The 23334-nt window shown below is 40.8% G+C and overlaps 3 protein-coding genes and 1 long non-coding RNA gene across 10 annotated transcripts; 1 reads left to right on the top strand and 3 right to left on the bottom strand.

The window, feature by feature from the left end:
- Positions 1 to 116: 116 nt before the first annotated feature.
- Positions 117 to 7203, bottom strand: LOC115748978 (fimbrin-1-like). 7 transcript variants are annotated; one of them, XM_048274303.1, is made up of 17 exons: positions 6947 to 7202; positions 6449 to 6566; positions 6238 to 6265; positions 6053 to 6201; positions 5790 to 5960; positions 5243 to 5481; positions 4981 to 5152; positions 4849 to 4887; positions 4639 to 4707; positions 4379 to 4495; positions 3755 to 3966; positions 2861 to 3016; positions 2377 to 2576; positions 1660 to 1817; positions 1477 to 1573; positions 1235 to 1326; positions 117 to 942 (listed from the first exon to the last, which is right to left on the bottom strand). In XM_048274303.1, exons 4-17 carry the CDS (start codon positions 6137 to 6139, stop codon positions 670 to 672), a joined length of 2082 nt encoding a protein of 693 aa, XP_048130260.1. In that variant the 5' UTR covers positions 6140 to 6201; positions 6238 to 6265; positions 6449 to 6566; positions 6947 to 7202; the 3' UTR covers positions 117 to 669. The 7 variants fall into 7 exon arrangements, with proteins under 7 accessions (XP_048130260.1, XP_048130261.1, XP_048130258.1 ...); XM_048274304.1 differs by having other exon boundaries at positions 6238 to 6250; XM_048274301.1 differs by having other exon boundaries at positions 6449 to 7202.
- Positions 7204 to 10347: 3144 nt separating this feature from the next.
- Positions 10348 to 14123, top strand: LOC115749007. The gene is made up of 6 exons (XM_030685694.2): positions 10348 to 10872; positions 11714 to 11825; positions 11917 to 12088; positions 12181 to 12371; positions 13087 to 13228; positions 13834 to 14123. The coding sequence occupies exons 1-5, from the start codon at positions 10478 to 10480 to the stop codon at positions 13210 to 13212; spliced, it is 996 nt and encodes a 331-aa protein (XP_030541554.1). The 5' UTR covers positions 10348 to 10477; the 3' UTR covers positions 13213 to 13228; positions 13834 to 14123.
- LOC125313827 lies at positions 13399 to 14684 on the bottom strand. Its single transcript, XR_007197490.1, has 2 exons — positions 14650 to 14684; positions 13399 to 14577 (listed from the first exon to the last, which is right to left on the bottom strand). It is a non-coding gene; the product is annotated as an uncharacterized LOC125313827 (long non-coding RNA).
- Positions 14685 to 14791: 107 nt separating this feature from the next.
- On the bottom strand, positions 14792 to 19713 carry LOC115748976 (sodium/hydrogen exchanger 4). The gene is made up of 14 exons (XM_048274332.1): positions 19493 to 19713; positions 18522 to 18640; positions 18331 to 18428; positions 18145 to 18204; positions 18013 to 18059; positions 17743 to 17937; positions 17057 to 17103; positions 16820 to 16886; positions 16635 to 16735; positions 16439 to 16540; positions 15857 to 16001; positions 15701 to 15763; positions 15495 to 15578; positions 14792 to 15348 (listed from the first exon to the last, which is right to left on the bottom strand). The coding sequence occupies exons 1-14, from the start codon at positions 19652 to 19654 to the stop codon at positions 15067 to 15069; spliced, it is 1572 nt and encodes a 523-aa protein (XP_048130289.1). The 5' UTR covers positions 19655 to 19713; the 3' UTR covers positions 14792 to 15066.
- Between the last annotated feature and the right edge of the window lie 3621 nt (positions 19714 to 23334).

The following is a 23334-nucleotide window of genomic DNA, read 5'->3' as shown; positions in this document are numbered from 1 at the left end:
TGACCAGGAACGATATCACTCGGCACTTCCTACTGTCAAACTGACAGAATGCTGGAGCTCTACCAATTTAAATCTCACTTGGACGAAATAAAATGATAGAAAATGATAGAAAATGATCACGTAAAAAAAATCGAAATGAATAGGAATTTTTAATTTGATGCATTTAGTGTAAAGTCGTGTAATTTTTCCAACGTGCATGAAGGTCGAAGCCCAAAGTAACTCCGATCCATAAGCATGCCGTGAAGGAAGCAAAACTGGTCGGCAAAGGACATACAAATTACACTCTGTGACTAAACTACCTGTCCGAAATAAACATGAAGAGCATGACTTGATGCATGTTTATATCACATCAGAAAAGAGAGGAGAAAACAGAACTAATACTACAACAAAAAAAGACGAACTGAAATATACAACTTCAGGGCGGTTCAAGGAACGTACATCATTCATTTGCTTCATCAATTTTTCGAACCACCTCTTTTGCTGATTATATATATACGTACCTCCTGCATCCGCTTCTCTGACCGAGGAGATTATATCCAAGAGGGATGGTGGTTGCGATCCCCGATGAAGCTATTTCGCAACCGGAGAAAAGAAAGGAAAGACGGGACTTCTCCCCTGAGGGACCTGAATGAATATCCACCATCCTATATCCAGCATCCTACTCATCGGTCATTCACATGCCGGAGTCTCCTCATTGTCAAAATGAGAGGAGACTGTTGTCGTATCGGAGACATTATCATCAATGGTCAAGTTTGACACTTCGCCACTCAAGGATGAACTCTCGTCCTCGTCATTTATGGATGGTGCTGGGGAGGCATCGGGAGTAGCAACGGTGATGGTTGACTCGGCGGGGCTGGGACACGACTCCGAGTCCCCTACAGGCTGTTGTAGACTCCAGTACATGATGCTGGCTGCTAGAGTGAGTATCATCTTCTGGTTTACCTGCCGCACCCATAAAATGTGTTAATTGGATTCGTAAAGAAGCACAATAGAAGACTTCTACATCTGCCTCTGATGTAAGCTAAATGATCAAAAAAGTTAGTTCTTTTGCCAATGCAGTTGAGTTAACCTAATCATCAACAGTGTCAATGCTAGCTTATCAAAGTGTTTTCTCTTATAGCCAAACGATACGAAATGATTGCAGAAGAAAAGGCAATGACAATTTCCTTAAGGCTAAAAACAGATCCTCCTAGAAAACAGAGAAAGTAAATATTCAATGACTCTCATTTCTCACCTCCATGATGTCCTCAGGTAGCAAGAAGATGGAACAGCCAAGCTTTCTTGCGACACTGATTATGTATGTTGCATTCAACTTCTTCTCTTCCGCTGTAAATTCACCGAGCACAAGTACCCGTTACATTTTAAATCAGTATCTTCACAGGATTTTGAATGTAAGAACTATACTTGAGCATGCCAATGAGCTGTCAAAGAAAATTAGGTACAGGTACAGCCATCATCGTGGTATCAAAATCTTACCACTTTCGCCTTTTGTTACAAGATTCCAATTGACCACCCTTGGTTCCACTGAACTCAAAAGCTCGAGGAAGAATATTCCGCTAGCTAAACTCTTATCCTGAATCAAAGATTTCGCACACCATTAGCAGAAATAAAAAAGAATTCCGCTAATAAAGGGCTGAAGAATTCTGCCTCAAAAATGACCTTGAAGCTCCCTATCTGAGTAGCTCTTCCCGTGCTCTTGACTGTCTCATTTGCCCAATTCAGGATATCTGCATCTGTGATCTCCTTTCCATGGGAGTGGAATCTCAAGTTCTTTAAAAGTTGAAGCATGTTAAATCTCATCAACTGCCACAGGAAAGCTGAAAAAGATGCATGCAAACTTGAGCTTACTGTACAAGGACTACCACATTGTAACTACATCGTAGGTATCATCAAAAGCAGTTACAGACAACAACTATTGCATCTACAGTCTTGCCAAACCACAAATAGATCAACCGCTCCACAATTATTTCCTAAATCTTCCACTGATTATATTCGGGGAAAGGGTACTAGCAAAAGAGCATGACATCTAGGCCTATCAAAATTATCAAACTTTGAGGCCATAATTAACCTGAAATCAAAATGCACTTACTTGAAAAATTTGCAGTTAATCGATTAATGTTGCTGTCTTAATAATCTGAAAATCGAAGGACTGATATTGCCTCAATGGTTAATTTTTTAACCCACGAGAAACCAGCAGGTGGACTTACATGAAAACCAAAATTGAATCGTTCAATGCCTAATTATAACCATGATTGAATTATTTCGTTTCATTATTGTTGAATGAGGGAAAAAACGAACGTGAGGACCAAATGATGATACTGTATCATAAAATTCTTGAATTTAACTGACAAAGATTCTTAGAAATCAGAAGATTACCGAGTATAAGCTTCTTATTTCCCTGAACAATGTCATTTCCAGCTACATTCACCAGAGAAAACTTCAACTGCTTTCCAATCCTTATTACTTGATTGCAGTTCTCTACTTTTCTGAAAGGCATCTTGATTGGAGGTTTCGATGCCTGCTTCCAGTTAACTGACCCAGAAGAGACCTTGTCAAGCACTTCCAGAAGTACCCATCTGCATATATGTAAATTCCAGTCACGCCAATTTGGAAGAGGTACTTGTTCTTCTTTTCTTACCTTTAGTCCTGGAGACATGACCGCATACAAAAAGTTCACGCTTGCTTTGAGGGTTAAAAAGTAAAAAAGGACCACGAGAAAGAAAAGCTATACAGAATTTCAGGAACAACTACACTATGGTAGGGTAAATCTCCTATTATTAAACCGAAAACTAGCATCAGGATAAGTAGTAAAAGAAACAATGGTAGATAAGAAGAAGGTGACACAGGAATGGATATTTACCCATTTCTGACATCCTCGAAGACATTGTTGACATAACTTCCAATAGCCAGGCTGTTAATCCAGAGGCGGAAGCATCTTTCTTCTCTTGATGTCTGAATATCATCAGTCATCATCTCTGCATATGTAACACTTTTGCTGTCTGTAGACAGGCCATTTCTACAAAAATAATCACATTAATTATCCTAGTTGACACGAGATTGCATAGGTAACAATTAAAAGTAACCTTATCAAAGCTAAGGCAAGCAAAGACAGGGTACAAGTAAATTGATTTTTTCAGGTGCAGGGGGAAGAAGAGCCACCCTAAACACAAGCAGAGCTTGATGCCTACTTAATTTCAAATTAATTCTCGTGGACATTAGGAACGTTCTTGATCCACCAGTTTCAATGTGTAATGCCATATCAACACATCATATTAGGTGGATATGCATGATGCAACATAACGTCAGTCCTAGGTTATAAGCTTATACCTTCAGCAAAGTTTATATCGTTAGTGCAACCGAAGGATGTTCACCCAAAACAAAAGCAGGCTACTCCTATATGAAATGAAGAAGAATCTCCATTATCAATCAGACAAATAAAAAAATTGATCTTCTTGGGAAGAGAAGAGAAGGCACATTGTCAATTTCAAGTTCTACCCCGTCTACAATGACAGAGTACATTTAAAATTCCCACTTCTCACTTTTGATAAAGCGCACGGATAAGAATGTGCGTGTACAATACTCAGAGAGATGGAAACTTCACCCTGAAGATATTATTTCATCCTGAAGGTCTCTCACACAAACTTAACTCCAATTTTTTTAGAAATGTGAAGTAAAAAAGACAGCAACAAGTAGTACGCCAAACAAGATGGCCAAAAAGAATACTCAGCACGAGGTCAGCTCTTCAATTCTGTACCTTTGATGAAATATTTGTGCAACAAACGCAAGATTTAAATTTGCTGAGCCATCAACAATATCTTTTGGGTTTAAGTATCTTTTGCAGTCCATTCTCTCAGCATGATCGAGTATCAATTTTGCCCTCTCATCTGGATCTTTTGCATCTAGTGTGGCCGGACTGCAGTGTTCTGGAGCAAGAACATTCAGCAGATATGCATATGCCTCTCCATCCTGCATTTAAATGGCACACCAAGTTCAAGCTTGAAGTAGTCCATATAAAACGCCAGACAGTATATTGGAGTTGCAAGCAAATGCGGATAACTTCTGTGGGAGATAAGTTATACTGCAGTCTTTCCCTATAGGGGGGAAAGAAAAGGCAGCATGAATTAACCTCTAAACTAAAATCCGGGGGCGGATACCATTAATATTCCTATATCTCCAGTAAATTCCTTCCATCTTGCGAAAGGGATTAAACATGTGCAACGTTCTTGAGAGGCTTAGTCACAACTACAGAAAGACTTCTTGGGTTTGCACAAAACTAGCAACCAGTCCTTTCTGTCATACAACCTACCCATTAAAAATGGGTATCTCCCTAACTCCACCACACGAAATCAAGTAAAAGCATAACCCTTCTTGAGATTACCTTCACATCAGAAGAGAAATTCGAAACAGTTTTCTTATAGCCTGCTTTCTTGAGATGAAAGTTCATCCATTTCAGTAAGACCTTCTCAGGGGCTAAACCCATGAGCTCCTCAACATCCTGCAGCACCAAAAAAAAAAAAAAAAGACGATGGATAGTCTTTGATTTTTCACTTTAAATATTGAAAGCAAGGAGAAAAGAAAGCAAAAAAAACAGATAAACGAGATGACCTCAATATCAGCACTAGATATAACCAGTTATACCTTGCTATCATCTACCAATTCCACAAGCTGAGGTGTCTTCTTGAGGTTGAGATCGGCTAACAATTGAATCTAAAATTGCATACTAATCTGATATCAGGACAAGTAGCATTAAAGGGATAACCAATGTGCAACATTCAGTACTAAGATGAGGTCGTGAGGGAAGTGCTCCTGAAGAGTTAATTGACATGTTCAGGAAGCTTTGGATTTTACCTTTATAATCTGAGAAATCAATGCTAGAACCAGATGCGGCTGCGGAAATTTTGGAAGGGTTCAATTAAGACAACAGAAACATAAATCATAGTCACTGAAGAACAAACAAAAAGACTGATGACCCATTCTTACTCTTCCTTCAACCAAGTCTTGCGTGCCTATATTGACCACAGTACAACCAATTGCCTTTGCTGAGTTAAGACACAGAGTATGATTCTCATTCCTCTCCCATGGATTGAGCACTCGTTTGGTATTGATGGCTCGCTCATCAATTGTCCCAGGCACAGCAACATTGATGAGCTTGCTGGATCAGGCCAAAATGCATTTCTAAATTTGAGCTATGGTACCAGCATAAAATGACACCGAGGCAAATGAAATGACAACACCTGCTTACCACAGAAGAACTCCATCTCTAGCAAGATTAAATAAATCATTTGTCGCTGGATCAATTGGAAGGAATTGCTTCAGAAATGAGTCATCTCCGAGATAGCTGTTTATGTGAGCAACATAAGACGCCTTTTCTGATTCACTAATCGTGTGGAGGAGGGTGGTTGTGGTAGCCTTGAGAAATGAAGAAGAGTTCTTTGAACTGCCCTTTTTAGATGCAGCTCGAGCATGCAAACTCACATAGGTCTGCCGAATTTGAGCGATTAATAGCATGTCACCTTGAGGACATAATTGCAGTACTTAAATGAAATTAAATCTGCATGCAAGGGCGTAAATCATGAATAGGCTCCATCATCTATACTCTGGAGATAACTACTTCAGATCTATAACCTCTTCAATAGTTTTTTGAATCACTTCCAGAACATTCATTTTTCAAGTCTCTCCCAGACCATTTCAATCACACAAACCTTGGTTTCTACAATTCAACTTGGAGAGGAAGACAGCACAAGGACAGATAAAGATAAGAATGCAGAAGAAGATGAACATTGACTCACCCTAAGGAACTCTTCAAAATCAATCTCATTGTTCATGCCAGAATTCGACTCAGCCAATATTATCCCAACCTCCTCCTCCGAGAAGATTTCACTAAAAGCTTTCAACTTCACCAGCAAAGGTGGCAAATCTCCAACAGCGACTTTACTTTTTTGGTTCTTTATTGACGTGAACTACAATGGGGAATCCATCATTAGCATCATTGTGATCCATCAAAACTTAGCAGAAGAATCGGAGTGATACACAATAAGCCATGAAAACTTACTTTTGATTTTAGGCTGCGGAGCTCAACCTGAGTGAATTGGCTCTGTAGCCATGGATCGGACACGAGAACACCAACAAAGCTTGACATCTCCACTGTGGTTCACGTGGAGAAGTCTAAAAGAACTTTGTAGTTTCTGTGTCACCAGACTACAAGGAGAAGGCCAAACCAGAGTTTCGAGTAGAATAGCCGACCAAAAACCTGAATGGATGAAGTTTCGAAGACCCAGAATAAAATGTCGTATAAACTTGCGATTCATGCATGCGAGGCATTTGACTCAAATGAATTCTAAACAATCTGAATGAACCGAGTATTCAACGTTTCGACTAAAACAAAAGCAAAACAAATCGAAACATGCTCTGCGAGCAGAAATACATGGAAAAACAACTCTGTTTTCACCTGATGATCGAGGAAGCTCGCATTATCAATTCCTTAAAACAAGCAAATCTCCTGGAATTATTCTTTTCTTTTCAAAAAATCAACCGTATGAATATTGAATGTATGTCCACCATACAATCTACCTGAGTCCCACAGAGCTGAAGTAACTGAAGATCATAGCTATAGCGTTGGGACGCAAGTAAAATTGAGGAACTCAAAAGCAGTCAAACACTGTTGAATCGCCCAAGCTCGCGGTCGCTCATTGAGAATCGAACGCATCGACAGGGAAATCTCAAATGACTAGAATAACCGATGTACGATCAAATGAAGAGACGAAAAAAAGGAAAATAAGAACTTAACGTAGCAACAACACGGATCACGGAGCAAACGGGAAGCTCGCAGCAATGAGAATCCGGGCGCGGCGTCGACGAAGGAAGCTCCAAAGAACCACAGACGCATGCATCGATTGCGAGCAAGAGATCAGAAGTGACTATAGTAAAGACCAGATTCAAATCGCACCTCTTGAGAACCGGACACTCCCGTTGAAGTCTCGATGGCGCGATGTCAACCTGCCTCCTTTCACTCGAAGCCCTGACTCCCAAGTCACGCACAAAAACAGGGAGAGCGAGAGAGGGAGATAGATGGAGATGGAGAGCATTCGATGTTGCCTTCGAGAGAAAGCAAAGTGACGGAAGATATGGAGAGAGAGAGAAGGGACGAGGACTACTGAGCAGAGACGCGGTAAGGACCGTGAGGCCAACGAGGAGCGAACTGTCGCTTAAAAAAAACAACGAGGGGGGGCGGTCGTCGTTACCCGCGAGTGCGGATGCGGACAGTACTCGCGAGATCTGCGAAACAACTCATCGGATCCGAGTGTGCCGCCTTTACAAGTCGACAGCTGCTTTTCGTTCCTGTTCCTGTCTTATTTACTGACCGGTTACTCAGCTCGTCGCGCTCGGACAAGACGAGCCACGGACCGGACCGAACGAGAACGAATTGTTTCAACTATCGATTGGGATTTGTAGTTGAACGGCTAACGTGGTAATCTCAATGACAATATTCATGGGACTTATTTCAACTGACTTTGCGTTTTAATTGGAAAAATCTAAATTCAAATTGAACTTTACGAAGTCGTGCCTTTGAATTTTCCGGAGACTCGCGTTTTGGCAGTGGCTTTTGAATTAATCTTCGCGGATTTTTCCTGGATTATCTTTTATTTGGCAATTCGTCCAAAATAAAAGTTGAATAAGACACGGAGAGTATTCGGTAAATCATGGTAGGATGGAATGACGGAACAAATCAATCAATAACCTAGAAAATCCCAAATTCATTCAAGATATTTATATACAGTGATATTGATCCGACGGTTGGATTTTCCACATGTGCACGAATACGAGACACGCATAAACGTGTAACTATAATTTTCGTTACTAACTACTCTTATGATATAAGTAAGATTTTAAAGTTGATTATGCCATGCTTAATAAACATCATTATCCTCATTAACCTTATATTGTAAAAAGAAAAAATTATTCCGACACTCAGTAATCATACTAAAAAGTAGGGGTGAAAAAAAAATACCAAGACCCTTTGAAAACAAAATCGATAATCACGCGTTAAATAAGGCTTCACGAATGTCCATAACATCACTCAAGAGGCAAATTCGAAGTATCCTTCAACCCAAAAAAGAATTGCCAGAAACATCTATAATACTCCTACCTGTTATAAAGTGAATACATTATACATATGGTAAAACATCAAATGATGGACAGCCTGAGTAATTTTGGTGGTCCATCCGAATAAATTTGGTAAGAATGGACAGAAGGACAATTTCGAATGGTAAATATCGATATCCTCTAATCTCATAAATACTCAGTGTTTTTTGGTTCCACAACAACTTCAAAAAATGCATTTGCTTCATTGAAAACTTCGTGATGAAAGAAAATATTTATTTTTATGTGTTGGGTTGTCCAGGGAGAGTGATTTCCTTCTTGTGAAAGGGGAAGTCAATTTTTTCACAATCTAAGAGCGCGTTTGTTCTATGAAAAAATTCATGAAAAATGTCATTTTTCAGGAAAACAAGTTTTGTTTTCCTTTGTTTAGTAATATGTGATCGAAAACGTTTTCTGATACTTGGTTATTTAATATTTAATGTTTTTGTTTCTTTTTTTTCCTTTTCTTTCTTCCTTGACCGGCGACAACCACGCAGGAGCCTCGGCTGAGCTCGAGCTTGCTAGCCGACCCACCGTCGCCGCCTGACGAGCTATTGAGGAAGAAGAAAATAGAAAATATAATAGATCAAAACATATATATGAATTAAAATATAAAAATCTCAAAAAATGAAAATTTGAAAAATTTAAGATGAGCAATTTTGAAAAGTATTTTCATCTTTTTAGATTTACGAATTCACTTTATTAATATTGTGCATGAATTTTTTTTTTCGTTGACAGAAAAGTATTTTTCGTCGATTAAGTCATTTTCGACGAACCAAATTAATAAAAGCCCGTAAAACAAATTTTCAGAAAACATTTTCATTCGAACAAATGCTTCATAGAAAACCTTTTTCCTAAATCGATTAATTTTTCATCAGCCAAATGTCGAAAGGGGCCCAACTATAATTTTCCAAAAACAGTCATCCGTCGTCGAACAAACGATCCTAAATTTATTTTGAGAGACATCGAATCCACCTCCTCCTCCGACATTGGGTGCCACGTCGGATGCAGATCGTGGGGTTTCGTTGCCATGCGTTTGTTGGGAAGCAATCGCGAAACGAAGGCCTTCCCGCTAGCGGACACCGGACAACCGACCGTCCCCACGTTTCACGTCATTCCACTTCTGGCCATGTCGTGCGCGCACGATGCCGGAGCAGCCGAATCCATCCCGCCGCTCGCGCGAGTCACGTTCACGCGCGCATATTCGATGATGGCGACCAAACAAAGAATTTTTTTTTTTTTTTGCCCTTTTCTTATTCACGAAAATGAAAGCTTGGCTTGGTAAAGTAGATTCGAAGATCATATAAATATATCTCATCGGCTTCAATCCATGGATCCAATTAAACGAATTTCAAGACTTTGCTTAGGAGCTTAAAATATGGAAAAATGAATTCCATTTTAGCGACACGAATATTAATCCCGTATCAATTGCCTAATCTGCATATATCGACATACATAACATGACGATAGACACTTTCAGGGGCGAAATGCTAAATTTGATTCTCAATAGCGGTTATAGGAGCACATAAAACGAAAGAGATAATGAAGCGAGAGTGATTTGTTATCTCATGAAATGAGTTCCGATCAAATAATATACGTTAGATTCAAAATTTACGAGAGATCGACGAAATGAAACGGTATTTACATCGACTTTTCCAAACTATCATTTTGTCCATCAATCTATATTTATTATGTATTAGGTGCATTCGGTTTTTGTCCATTATTTCATATGAATTTTGTTAAAGAGTGCATCGGTTAAGCAACCAATCAATAAAATTTACGATTTTCAATGTACTAATTATCCTCATGTCATGGTAATTAATATGTTGAAAATAGGATTATCTCAAATAAAATGAACTTGCCCAGTGTTTAAGGACATTCGTTAATAATAACACCCAATTAAAACTTGCCCTATGTGTTTATTCATTTTATTATAGACACGGGTTTTTCTAGATTTGAATGATTCATGTGAATCCATATGATATGAAGCTAAGCACTCATAAGCTAATTGCGGATTCGGAGTTATATGCTTGCCTTTTCCATCGGGTTGCCCGTCTATCTCACAGACGAGAGTGGCTTACGTGGCCGTCCATAATTGGACCTTAACTTTCCTCGTGTCCACCGACAGTCACTCAAAAAGCTTTTTCGAAGGGTTGTTTTCGTCATTTCAGAAGAACAGAGGAGAGAGAGAGATACAGAAAGAACTACAGGTCGAAAGAGAGAGAGAGAGGGGTTCAGAGAGAGAGAGAGAGAGGAAGTCGCGTAGAGAGAGAGAGAGAGACAGAGAGACAGAGAGGAATTTTGAATCGTTAAAATTGATGGTCGGAGGGATACAGTGATGGCCACAGACCAAGAGATATCGCAGGCTCTCCAATCCCTCCTCAGAGACTCCAGCCCCAATAAACCCAACGGTCCGACCCTGAACTCCTTCAAAGACGTCGTCCAGCAGCTCCAGTCCCAGCTCGGCGTCGACCTCTCCCACAAGCTCGACTTCATCCGCACCCAGATCCACCTCCTCTTCCAGACCCCTCCTCCTCCGCCGCCGCAGCACGTGGCGGCTCCGACCCTCGCTCCGAAGGACCACTTCGTCCTCCACCACCCGCAGCAACCCCCCAACTTCCATCCCTCTCCCTCCGCTTTCCACTCCTTCCCTCCGGGCAGGCCCGACCTCCATGCCCAGCATCATCCCCATGTCCATCAGGTCCAGCAAGTCTCGCTGCCGGCCAAGGAAAGGTGCGATCTTTGCGTCGATTTCCGTTGATTTTGAGGCTTTTGGTGTTCAGTTTAGTGCTTGTTGATGTCTGAAGGAACGAAAGGTGCGATTTTTATGTGAAATTGTTGCGGGTGTGTTTTGATTAGTTCGCTCTTTGGTGAGTTATTGACGGGTTTGTGCTTGCGAGGTGTAGAGGAAGAGGAAAGCAGGCTCAAGTTTTGTTCTTGACGGGTATGTTAGTGTAAGGACTAATGGGTCTTTGTGTGGTTGGTGGCTGAGAAGTTTGGGGATAAGGAAAGAGTGTTCGGTACTTTGTATTTGGGAGATGGAAAAGGGAAAATTGGCCCGAGGATGGTTGATTAAGGTTACTATGTGTGCAATAGAACGAAATTTTAGGTTCATGTTGTTGAGATGGGTTATGCTATTGCCAAGGTGGTGCTTGGCGGTACACTTCAAGTCAAACTAGATATGGACAGTCAGAGATGTCCGTTGAAATCAAAGTTTGTTTAGACGAGAGGAATCAGTTCTGGGGCAAATTTTTTACTAGATGGAGGCTAAATTGCTGCATAAGATCGCACAGTCTACTTTTTAGCTGCTGAAGGGGTGGTGATTGTTTCCATTGGCCATCAATTCCTGGCCTAAGATTACGCAGCATTTTAAATGATTTTTCTGGAAGAGTACCTTCTCATGGTTATTCTTTTTACTGGTTTGAGCAGGACCTGCCTATGGTATTTTCATATAACTGCCAAATGTGTTGAGTATATTTGTCCGCTTGCTTCTTTTCGCCATGCTTCATCAACGTTTCTCTTTGTTGATATAGCTAAATGCTTCCATGATGACATTTGGCTTTTATAATTGCAGCGCTCCAGCTAAAGGAAAAAGAAGAGGTGGCCCTGGGGGATTAAACAAACTCTGCAATGTTTCTCCAGAACTTCAGGCCATTGTCGGTCAGCCGGCAATGCCTAGAACTGAGGTCCCAAGTTCATGGCTTTACATCAGAATTGTCTGGATTCTAACTATTTCTTTACTCATTTTGGAAAAAATCTCTTCACTGTTGTATGTAGATCGTGAAGCAACTATGGGCATACATAAGGAAGAACAATCTCCAAGACCCAAATAACAAGAGAAAGATAATTTGCAATGATGAGCTGCGTTTGGTGTTCGAAACAGATTGCACTGACATGTTCAAGATGAACAAATTACTAGCTAAGCACATCAGCCCCATGGAACCAACAAGTATGTATAGTGTTCAAGCAACCTCTTTGTGCACATGGAAACTTGTTAAACTTGACGTTGTGGAAAATGATTTCCTGCTGCGTTTCTTATAGAAGCATCAGAGTCAAAGAAGCTCAAGATAGATTCAGATTCTGGAGTCAGAAGCAGTACTGATTCTGGTCCTGAACCATCAGTCAAAATATCTGAAGAACTGGCAAACTTTTTTGGGGTTAGCGAGCTAGTGATGCTTCAGTCAGAAATCACCAGACGGATTTGGGAGTACATAAATGTCAACCAGCTGCAGGTAATAGCTGACTGAGTTATAAGAAGCATTTCTCATACTTGGTACTTCTTTCATAACAAGGATTTTGAAGGATATTTTGGTGGATTGATACACAATTGTTTCAATCACCGTAATTTCAATGACCTTGTGCCATGCTGTGACCCTCCATTTTCTTTATCATGAATTGCTTTACTAAGTTGATTGCTGCATTGATTAAAAGCTGTCTGCATAAGTCTACCAGGATCAATCTGCTAAAAAGCTATTGATGCCTCCTAGAGGTCTTGTAGGAGGGCCATGTTCTGGGGCGAGTTATAATTTCTTTTTACCCGATGTTGAAGACTTGATGCAACAGACCAAGTCATTTTAAAAATCTGGTGTGGCATGTCAAGTTTCACTCTATCTCTTTTAAGCTGAAATTTATTTGTCATTTGCATGGATGGATGTGAATCCATTATGTCGTTGACCAAAAAAAAATCCATTATGTCTGCCACTTTGATTGATGCAAGGTATTACCATGGTTAAATTCTTAAGAGGAACCACATCAAGACACAAGAGGTCTTGAGTTCAGTGCCCCGGCTTCCGGCATCCTCGTGCACTTGCCTTTTAAAAACATTGTGTTGTATGAAATGCTTTCTGTTTGGCCACATTCTTTTGCCAAACTAGTGAAGAGTCCAAGTGGAAAGCCACATTAAAGTGAGATAGTGTTGACTTTGTATCTTCTTCATATGCATTTTAGGATCCTCGAAATACGATGATGATTCACTGTGATGCAAAGCTTCAAGAGCTTTTTGGATGTGAAAGCATTCAAACCCTTGGAATACCTGAAGTTTTGGCACAGCGACACCTGAAGAGAAGATCATAGCTGAATGCATTGGCTGGTTAGTAATCTAATATAGATTTCTGTGATTTCTTTTCTATATTTACTGCTTTCTTCCATGTAATCTTGATGTATTGCAGTGGCATAGGTGTTGCTGAGCCGTAGGTTCCCAGGTCTTTAATATTGTGTGAGTTTCTTTTTGAGGAATCTTTTTGAGTCATACCGTTCAACTTTGTCTAAAACAGCATATTTGTTTCCTCAAGGGTATATGATCTGAAGGAGCTTCGATGATATTATTCCACTTACTACCTGGTTCCTTGAAGTTCCTTTGTTGAATGTGTAAACGACATCTACCGAATCTTTTTAGATCAGACCATTTTTCAATTCACTGTCTAGTATGCTTTTCTGGGTGTTCTAGTTTAGCATGCCCATAAGTACGGCAACTCCAGTCCTATTAAGCCAGTACTGCCGTAGATAGCGTCATGTGAGCTCTAGGGATCATGGGACGTTCAGAGTTGCCACATAGATAGTTTTGTTTCTCTTTGCTTCTCCTTTTCGGTGTGCGGCTGACATCTATGACAAACACTTATATTGTGCATATATGTCTTACCTCGGTTGAAACCTGCCTTACATGTGACCGTTTTTTGTATCTTGTGTTGCTTGCAGGGGTGCTTGTGGTTGCTGTACGTGCTGAAGTAGTTTCTATGGAGTTTCTGCAAATTATTTTGTTTTAGAGAACGATTTCAGTTCAGTAGTCTCTCTATCTATGTACAGGATGAAAATCTTTTGTCTGAAACGGCACAGAAATCGTAGTCTCTGCTTTCCTGACATGGCATTTTAGGTTAGACCTATCCTCGGGAAATTCTAACCCTTGTAAAGTACAGTCGGAAGAACATGAATGTGTAAAAACTATGACATTTTTATTTTGCAAGTATGAAATGTTGTTATCTGTGCAACTGTAGTCGATCCATCTTTTGTGGGTCTAGCTAAAGGTGTGAGCTATACCAGGTCTCAGTCTAAGGCCTTCAAAAGGTCAACTCGAGAGGCTTTCTAGTTCTCGGCCCCATGACGTGGCACGGAACGTCATTCAGGTCGAGTTTTGGAAGTTCTTTTGACTGCTGATCGGACGTGCCTAGTCTCCAAGCCCTCCGTCAGGAATGATCACATAGTAACTGAGGTTGGATTTCGCAAGTTCTCTAGAACCAGACCGGCTAATGTCAACGCTTAACCCTCAATAAAGCAACTGCCCTTCCAGTCGAAAGAGAATCATGATTGCCATTTGGCACGTCCGCCGAATTGTTGTCAGATTTTTGCTAATTACAAGATCCTTTGTTCAACCTGCTGCGAGATACTTGCACCGTCCATTTTGCATGATGGTTTCGTGCGCAACGTGCGATTTCGACCTTCTACCTGTAAATGTTGCTTTCGACCTTCTACCTGTAAATGTTTGCTTCTTTACACGACTAGTAACTGACCTTCTACCTGTAAACGTTGCTTCTTTACATGATTAGTAACTGATGGCAACCATCTAACCTCTCAAAAAAAAAAAAAAAAAAACAACAAAAAGCTGATGGCAACAATACGGAAAAATAAGAAAAAAAGAAAGAAAACAGAGATGCAAATCCGACAAGTTTTGCATTAAACAAGGAACATTCGTCATAAAACATCTTTCTCATAGGTGTTCGCCAGAAGAGAGGAATTTGAGATTCTTTGAGCGCGCTCCTCCGTCTACCAGCCGTTTCCCCCCTCAAGTTCGGACACCTAGAAGTGACCTTGAACAGCTGAAATGCGTGCACTTTGACGTATGCATGAGTTGTGCATAATCCGTGAACAGTCATTCTACTGGCGTCAGGGCTCAAATATCCGAAACCGGTGTAATTAGCTGCTCCTCTTCAGTAACTAACATGCAGAGGAGATGTGGGATGGCCCGCCGAATATAGGTCTCATGTAAGCATCATCGAACTTCCTCCAGTAGGAATGTATGGTGTGTACTGGCCTCTCTATCAACATGGACAAACTGTCCTTTGCGCGGAGGAGGTTGGTGGCAGCAGATTCTTCCAAGGATAGCAATGGCACGGTCATATCCTCTTTCGGCATTTTTCCTTCTCGAGGTTGCTGACCATTGGCTGCGCTATGTGGCAGCAACCAATGAATCAGCGGCTTTGTCAGAAACCCAAACACCTGCACTCACTGTCAGTTCAATCGGAGTCTGCTCACTAAAATTCATAGAATGACACCCGGAAAAGGGGAAAAGAGGAGTGCGGCTGGAGCTCAAAACTGTGGGAATTAAGTCCAGGTAAAGACCATTGGCAAAGTTGCATCCTTACCAGTGTACTAAAGAGGACGACAATTATCGTGTTAGTAATCATCGTGGCGCTGACAGGATCAGTTGTGACTCCAGAATATGTGAACTTGGTATGCAAACAAAGAGAAGTGGCTCATTAGACTATGATTATCCAAGCAAGTGAATATCACTGACTTCCTTCCTGTCACCCTGGATTATCAAAACTTCCTAGCTGAATATGCAACGCACCTGTTTAAAAGCCAGAGCAATGGAAACCGCCCCTCTCATCAGTCCGGCCCACCAAATTACTACCTAGTAAAGATAGCAAGTTAACTGATGGAGAAAACATGAGATGATCTGCTTCATAGCACATTTAATGGAACTAAAAACCAGGAAAACGTCAACCTGATGCTTGAGCGTAATTGTTGATGTCCTGTCAGCACGTCTATTAATGTAATTGGAAAAAGCTGATAGAGGGAACACAAATGCAGCACGCCCAACCAATATAAGCATAAGTAAGGTACTGTAGATGCCTATCAGAGTCCCAAAACTGCAACAGTGAAAAAGTGGGAAGGAACAAATATTTGATAGAAAATGACACTACAGCTACTTGTATACCTTGCAACTTGAATAAAATCTAGACGGCTAAACCATTGCCACTAATTGTGCATTTCTAGAGCCACTGACTAGATTATACAATCAAGACAATATCGTATATATAAATAGCTTAGCTTGGTCATAAACCTCCTTAGCGACAAAAATCTTTCATGCTTTGCTACGTCTGAGTGGCTCCTTGAGGAGCCACTGGCATATTGCTTGGCCAAACCCCATGGGGACCAGTAACAGCAGACCATAGATAGCAGGCAACCACCAAAAACAAAAGATCCTTCCAAACCATGGCTTCTCTTCAACTTTCTCTAGATAACAAACGTTCAAGTCTGGCTTAAGATTCTCTATAGCAACTAACTGCTGGATCAGAGGCAGTACCTCAACTTTGTCATCTTCCACTTCTCGATGTCAAGAGCATCCATTCCCACATAGAGGAATATAAATGTTTCAGCAACAAAGGACATCATTGCAAACACGTGCCTACAGAAAGTTTATTTGAAGCATTTGAGTGTCAGTCATACCCACTGTTAATAACTTAATACTGAAATGATCTTAACATCGCCACTCTACATGCCTGGTTGTAATTCTTGAGCTCTCGGTCACATTATGCCATGCATAGTGTGACATGAGAATGCCACAGAAGAAAACAGTCAGAATCCCACTTAACTCCAAAAGCTGTACAGAGCAAGGATCAGCTCAGGTGTTAAGCACAAAGTGATACTCATTTGTGGCTAAATTAGAGGACGATGATGTCCATACCTCAGCTAACATGTAAGAAAGGTACGCCATTAGAACCATTAATGCAATCTCCCTCACACTTGAATGTCTGCAGGTAAATAGCCACAAAAGAAAAACAAAGGCTTAGAAATTAGTTTCTTACTCATGTCGAAGTCTGTAGACTAAAAGGGCAGTGGTCCAAAAGATATACCACCGACACCATCTTTCGGGGGTGTCCCTTGTAGCAAACAAATATCTTTGCAGTTTAGAAGAGCTAACCTTCCGAAACATAACGTTTTGAGGCAGAATGACGTCAGAAGTCCAGCCTGCATAAGCAATAGTATCATACAAAAAGACAAATCGAAAGAGATTTGTGGAGGAAATGTTACTCTAAGGCACCACACCAGTGTCAGTTCTCATGACCATGATATAAAATAAAGGGCGTCGATTTTGACATAAACAAGGAGATCCAAAATGATCTTTTTCATATAAAGGAATCTGCCACTTGAGGTTCGTTGGAAGCATCCAACTGGAGGCTCCCCAAGATTGCAGTACTACATCACTCACTACCAGCTCATAGATCAATCTGATCTTTGTTATTTAATACATGCACGGCATTTGTATAAAAAACAACACCATGAAGCAGCACGATCTCCCATGGTGTATCTATTCGGTTTATATATTTAATACATGCACGGCATTTGTATAAAAAACAACACCATGAAGCAGCACGATCTCCCATGGTGTATCTATTCGATTTATACCACTAATAACTGGTATTCAGGAATATCCAAGGTTTTACTTCTTCTTAGGGTTTAGTGCAATTCACAGTGTACAGAATCAAATCAAACCCAGTGCCTCATTACATATCAAGCAATATGTAACACACGCACTCTAGATGCATACAGCCACAACTCAGTTCAGCTCTAATTAACCGTAATGCTTGCAACTTATCTTATACTTACAATAACCCCTAAACCGGTGCTGGCGGTAAATAAGTAAAGAAAGTCTCCAACTATATGAAGGGCATTTTTGCCGTCAAGTCTGGTGACATCAAGCTTCTGCACTGCATTAAAGAGAACCACTGATGTTGCATCATTCACCACTCCTTCTCCAAAGACTATGCTATAGAGTAGAGGAGTCTCATCCTGATGGAGAACCTACACATTCACATAATACATTAGGGAGTCCTCAGATACTGAAGAAAAGAAGATAGAGAAACATCATAAACCAACCTGGAGTGTGCACACTGTATCAGTTGACGAAAATATTGTCCCAACCGCTAATGTCAACAAAGACATTGCAGCAAGCTGTTAGAAAATCTGATGAAACGGGTCTTATTAAGAAATAGAAGACAAGGACCTCACCAAGGTAGTCCCGTGCAGTCAGACCAATAAAATTTAACCTTGGGAAAATCCACCAGCTGCCTAAGCCAATAGCAGAGAAGATCAGAACTTAAACTGATATCAGAAAATGTGACTTCCAACAAATAAGATTACTGTACTGTAAGTAAACGGTTCAAAGAATTGACAAGGAATTGCTAAGTGATATACCAACTGTTATTATGAAGGTTGAAATAAATACGCCAACCACCCCAAAGAGCATTATGGTGAAGAAATTTTGGAAGAACTGCTTCTTCTTGACCTGAAATCTGAATGTCAGCAAGTCTAGTCAGCCACTCGTTTCACAGATGACCAATCCATCGAAGATGTTTCAAAATATTTCATGAGAAAGCCGTCCTCACCCAGCATTGAATATTATAGGTGGAAGGAGATATATGAAGAACAGTTCTTCATTGAACCTCAGAATGTGAGAACTTTTTCCCTTGCTCAGGACCAAGATAATAGCTCCGCTAAGTAAACCCTGTGCAAAAGGGATACTGGCGGATTAAAATAAGTCCAGATTTCTCCACAACCTAAAGAGATTCAATATGGAGCTCTACTGCTTCATGTTTTGATACTTTCAGAATGCCAAGTCAAATAGTAATTAAAGAAATGAAGCATATCCCATTACATCAGCTATCAGTATGGCGGCAAACGCGTAGGAGCAATAAAAACATGCTATACACAACTATTTTCTGGAATAGGATTCTTTACTCCGCTCAGAAGGCAAGTTGTACTTGGTAAATTTGCACTATGAAATCCGATCTAATAAATTCAACAAGAAGACACAAAATTGAATTCGAAATGATTTCCAGCCTTCTTTTCTTTGCCCTTGAGCCAGAGTATAGCACAAGTATCGTTCCTCTAAATCCAGTCTTCCGAGTGATTTTCCACTCGGTAATCATCGATGGGATTAATGCACGCCTGCGTCCTTGACTCCATGAAATTATTACTTTGGACCACATGGAATGACATTCATCGGACATGATTTTCTAATAGTCGGCCAGAAAGAAACAAACAACTCTGGCCTGCTCTCAGAAAGAACAATAATCTCATAACGGAAAAGCTAGCAAAACTGTGACCAAATGGTTCATGTTTCAGCTACTGTCGGAAGCAGCAACAGCTCCTACTGTGATCGGTGGACCGCTATTGTCTCCAAGGAGCGATAGCCTAACTTTTATACTTTCAGTTCAGATTTCACAAAGCGGCACAAGGCAGCTCGACTAACTACCACGGGGAGCGTGGAACCAAAAGGCACCGAGCGTGTCGATCTAGAGCACACACGGACCGGTTCAAGAATTCACAATCAGAGAGAGAGAGAGAGCGGCGTTACGATCAAAATGGCGGTGATGGACTCGTTCATCCATCGGTTCTCCTCGAGCAAGTGGCCGACGACCAAGCAGAGGCACAGGACGGCGACGAACACCGTGATCGGAACCACCTGCGCGTGCGCGGTCCCGACGTTACGAGCGAGATCTCGCAGCAGCATCATCATCGTAGTCGTCGTCGTCGTCTTCTCGCTTTCACTTCAGTGCAACCGGAACGGGAGGCATGAAAGAGAGAGAGAGAGAGAGAGAGAGACTGTGGGTGTTAGTTTGCCGGGAAAAGTGAGTTGAATGCAGTGTTTGCAGGTGGGCTTGACACGTGAGGACCACGGTGCTGCCAAAGCACACGTGTCGGACTCATTGTTGGGCTTCGGCCTGTGAAGAGGCAGACCACTTGTTCGGGGTGAGGACAAAGGCTTTTCCGCTCCAGACGGCGAAAATAAAACCGAGGGACGTTCTTTCCGATGCTATACAACACGACAACCGTACCACAACATTAATTTCTTTGAACACCAAACGACACCAATGATCTCTAAATTTTGATTTAATATATTATAATCTTTGAACTTCTAATTTAATCAATATGATTTTTGAACTTTAATTTAATATGCAATGTGGTCCATAAAATTTTACTTTGATCAATATGGTCTCTAAACTTTTGGAACATATTCAACTTAGTTCCTAAATTTGAATCAATGAAAGAACTATGTTGAACATCTTCATATAGTTCAGGAACTAAGTTGCAAATGTTCGAAAAGTTCAGGGACTGTATTGGTCAAATCAAAAGTTCGGAAACCACATTGCACATTGGGTTAAAGTTCCGGGACAATATTGGTCAAATTTAAAAATTTAGTGACTACATTGTACATTGGGCCAAAGTTTAAGGACTATTTGTGTCGTTATCTTTTATTTGAACACGTCTTACCAACTCAAATTTATTGCTGTATGTCGATCTAAGGTTTTTTTTTTCCTTTTTCTGTCACGAAGTGTAATAATTTTAGGTTGGTACTCCATTTATTTCAAGAAAAATAAATAATCTAAAAAATAAATTTTCAAAAAATATCGCTAATAAATTGCTCGAAATAATGAGTCGACTTCGCAAAGCGTAAACCTATTCTATAGATAATGAAAATACTTTTCACTCATGCATTTTTATAAGCGATACGAGCAATTATTTTTAGAAAAATATTTTTTTTTAAAATTATTAACTTTTTACGAAATAAACGAAATGTAACAAAAGTCAAAATTACTGTCACGCCTCATTTATTCGTGGTAACATGTCTAATGTTCTACCACGAAGGTATGTTATTTCTGCGGTCGAAGATGAGACTAATGGCCATGAAATAATACCTTCGTCCATGGAATATTTCGCGGCTATTCTCTAACACATTTGCCACGATTAGAATTTTCGCGGCAAAGTGCCCCAGCATTTCATCCGACACTCACTTTCCTCACTCATGAAATAAAGTTAGAGGTAAGACAAGCAAAAATATAGATAAATAAATAACCACTCGCTTCTTTTTAATTAAAGAGACTCTTGATAACTTTTTGCATTTATTTAATTCTTACATATTCATTCAATTTTATAGTTTGTGCTCATATTTTATTAGTATGAGCTCATGAATGACAACATACGTGCGAAATGATTGAGTGATGTAACAGAGATGCGTGGAATGTTAATTATAGTACAATCCTCTATTAAATGTAGTCCTAGTTTAATGGTAAATCAAAATAAATCTTGTGTCTCAATTTCTATTTCTCGCTTTTACGAGCTCTATTTTGCTGCGATTGTGCGCCGATTCTTAACATTCTCGAGCTTCCATACGATTGTTTATCTCCATTTAACACACCCATTAATTACGGATCCATTTGAAGGATACAACCAGATTCCTAGATCTCCATTTAATGGTCCACGGAGGCGGGGCCCAGGGCTCTGGTACCCTTACCTGGCTCCGTGGCGCTTTGAGCTAGGTCCACAAAGGCTGGGCTCAAGACCCTAGTGCTCGTGCCCGGTTCCCTATTACCCGAGCCTAGGTCCATGGAGGTCGGGCTTAAGTTCGTATAGGTCGGGCTCGAGACCCCAGTGCACGTGCACGTACCTCCGATACATCGAGACCGGACTTAGGTCCCCAATGCCCGGGCCTTGGTCCATGGAGGCCAAGCCCGAGTCCACAAAGGCCAAGCTCAAGACCCCAAAGCCCATGCTCCTGTCAGAGTCCATGAAGGCCGAGCCCGGGACCCTAGTGCCCAAGTTTGAAATCCAATGCATGTGCCTGGGTCCATTGAAGTTGAGGCACGAGGCTCCGGTGTCTATGCCCAAGTCTCTAGTTCCTAGGACCGGCTCCATGGTGCATGAGGCTGGGTGGCTAGGGTACCATGCCCGAACTCAATGGACCCGAGTGCGGGCATCGAGTTCCCAAAGCTTAGCACTTAGCCTTTGTGGACTTGAACCCAATCTCGATGGACTCGAGCCCAAGTGCCGGTGATTAACACGAGCGGTGAGTCCTCAGACCCGGCCTCTATGGATCCGCGCCGAGACACTAGGGAGCCAAGCATGGGCACCGGGTCCTCAAGCCTCCCTCCTATGGACTCAAGATCGGTGCCCATGCCCCGGGTCCTCGGCACTCGAGTCGAGGTCCATCGAGACCGGACTTGGGGCCCTAGTGCTTGTGCTCGGTTTCTCGCTTGCCTATGCTCAAGTTACAAGCACCCGAATAGTATATGTTTATTTATATTTAAGTCAAAGACCGAAAATTTTATCATTTTCCTGAAAAATGTTGCCTTAGAAAATATTTTCTAAAAGTGTCATAGTTTTCGAGAGACAAATGGAACCTAAGATGCCGAAAATCGACTATGGTTGTATCAAGCACCGGCTATAACACTTTCATGCGATTACTTTGCATTAGTAGTGATGGAAATCAGCATATGCATGTGATTGTTTCATCTCCACTTCCACAATACACTTGTTACAGGCCACTTTAGGCAGACATGAGACATGATGGAGAATCTCCATTTTCCTTTTGAGCCTCCGTCGTAATCTATGGTAATATCTTGTTGCCTTCATTAGTCATGGAATAAAGCGTATAAATACCTTATGTACTTTTTACTAGGGATAAGTATAATGTAAGTCCTAAAACTTGTTACAGTGTAAGTGGGTTCTAAAACTTGTCAAATTTATGTTATCAAGTCTTTTGTTATCTCCGTCCAACTTGGTTATCAGAAAATATTGACATGACTTTTTTTTGTTGTTTTCTATATCCCTCGTGATGATAGCATGACAAAAAACGACATTGTTGTAATCAAAATCTAATTTTTAATACGAATTTTATTTAAAATTATACAAAAAAAAAAAGAGGGATGAGAAACTATGCAGCAAGGGTGGGTATATATGGTTGGTCATTGGCCGAGGACCGGCGACCTTCCCCGGCCATCCCCACAGCCCTCGCCGCATAGTTGCTTCCCCCACCCCCCCCTCCTCTCCCTTCATCAATTTAGCTAATCCCTTAATATAATTGAAATAAAATTTAAACCAAAAGGACGTCTTTTTAGCCTTATGAAAATATCAAAAGAAAGTCACGTAGCGTTTTTCATTAGCCAAGTTGATTTGAGTTAACGGAAGGACTCGATTATATTTCGTGTTGGATTTTAAGAATTCTAGTGTACTGCTTGAAACTTGCATGTGATTGTTGAGCTTCATTTCCAAAATACATGTAGGCCACTTTAGGCAGAAAATCGGATGTCTCTATGTTCCTCAAACAGCAAAAGTGCAAAATAAGATAGCCAAATCCAGTCATCACGTTAGTGCTTGTTTTCTTTTCTTTTGGTCGGATGCTGCTGCTTGTTAGAGACA

Source organism: Rhodamnia argentea, chromosome 2, assembly GCF_020921035.1.
Source record: "Rhodamnia argentea isolate NSW1041297 chromosome 2, ASM2092103v1, whole genome shotgun sequence".
NCBI lineage: Eukaryota > Viridiplantae > Streptophyta > Magnoliopsida > Myrtales > Myrtaceae > Rhodamnia > Rhodamnia argentea.
The sequence above is the reverse complement of the archived record's forward strand: the minus strand, read 5'-3'. Positions and strand labels throughout refer to the sequence as shown.

Excerpts from the sequence above, each read along its gene's own strand:
- LOC115748978 (XM_048274301.1), bottom strand. The coding sequence starts at position 6,139 with ATGTCAAGCTTTGTTGGTGTTCTCGTGTCCGATCCATGGCTACAGAGC. Across the intron at positions 5,482-5,789 it reads ATTTTGAAGAGTTCCTTAGG|ACCTATGTGAGTTTGCATGC; the intron begins GTGAGTCAATGT and ends CAAATTCGGCAG. Across the intron at positions 1,327-1,476 it reads TGTAACAAAAGGCGAAAGTG|CGGAAGAGAAGAAGTTGAAT; the intron begins GTAAGATTTTGA and ends GTGAATTTACAG.
- LOC115749007 (XM_030685694.2), top strand. The coding sequence starts at position 10,478 with ATGGCCACAGACCAAGAGATATCGCAGGCTCTCCAATCCCTCCTCAGA. Across the intron at positions 11,826-11,916 it reads CGGCAATGCCTAGAACTGAG|ATCGTGAAGCAACTATGGGC; the intron begins GTCCCAAGTTCA and ends TGTTGTATGTAG. Across the intron at positions 12,372-13,086 it reads TAAATGTCAACCAGCTGCAG|GATCCTCGAAATACGATGAT; the intron begins GTAATAGCTGAC and ends TATGCATTTTAG.
- LOC115748976 (XM_048274332.1), bottom strand. The coding sequence starts at position 19,654 with ATGATGATGCTGCTGCGAGATCTCGCTCGTAACGTCGGGACCGCGCAC. Across the intron at positions 15,764-15,856 it reads CAATTACGCTCAAGCATCAG|GTAGTAATTTGGTGGGCCGG; the intron begins GTTGACGTTTTC and ends TATCTTTACTAG. Across the intron at positions 15,349-15,494 it reads TCGTCCTCTTTAGTACACTG|GTGTTTGGGTTTCTGACAAA; the intron begins GTAAGGATGCAA and ends CAGTGAGTGCAG.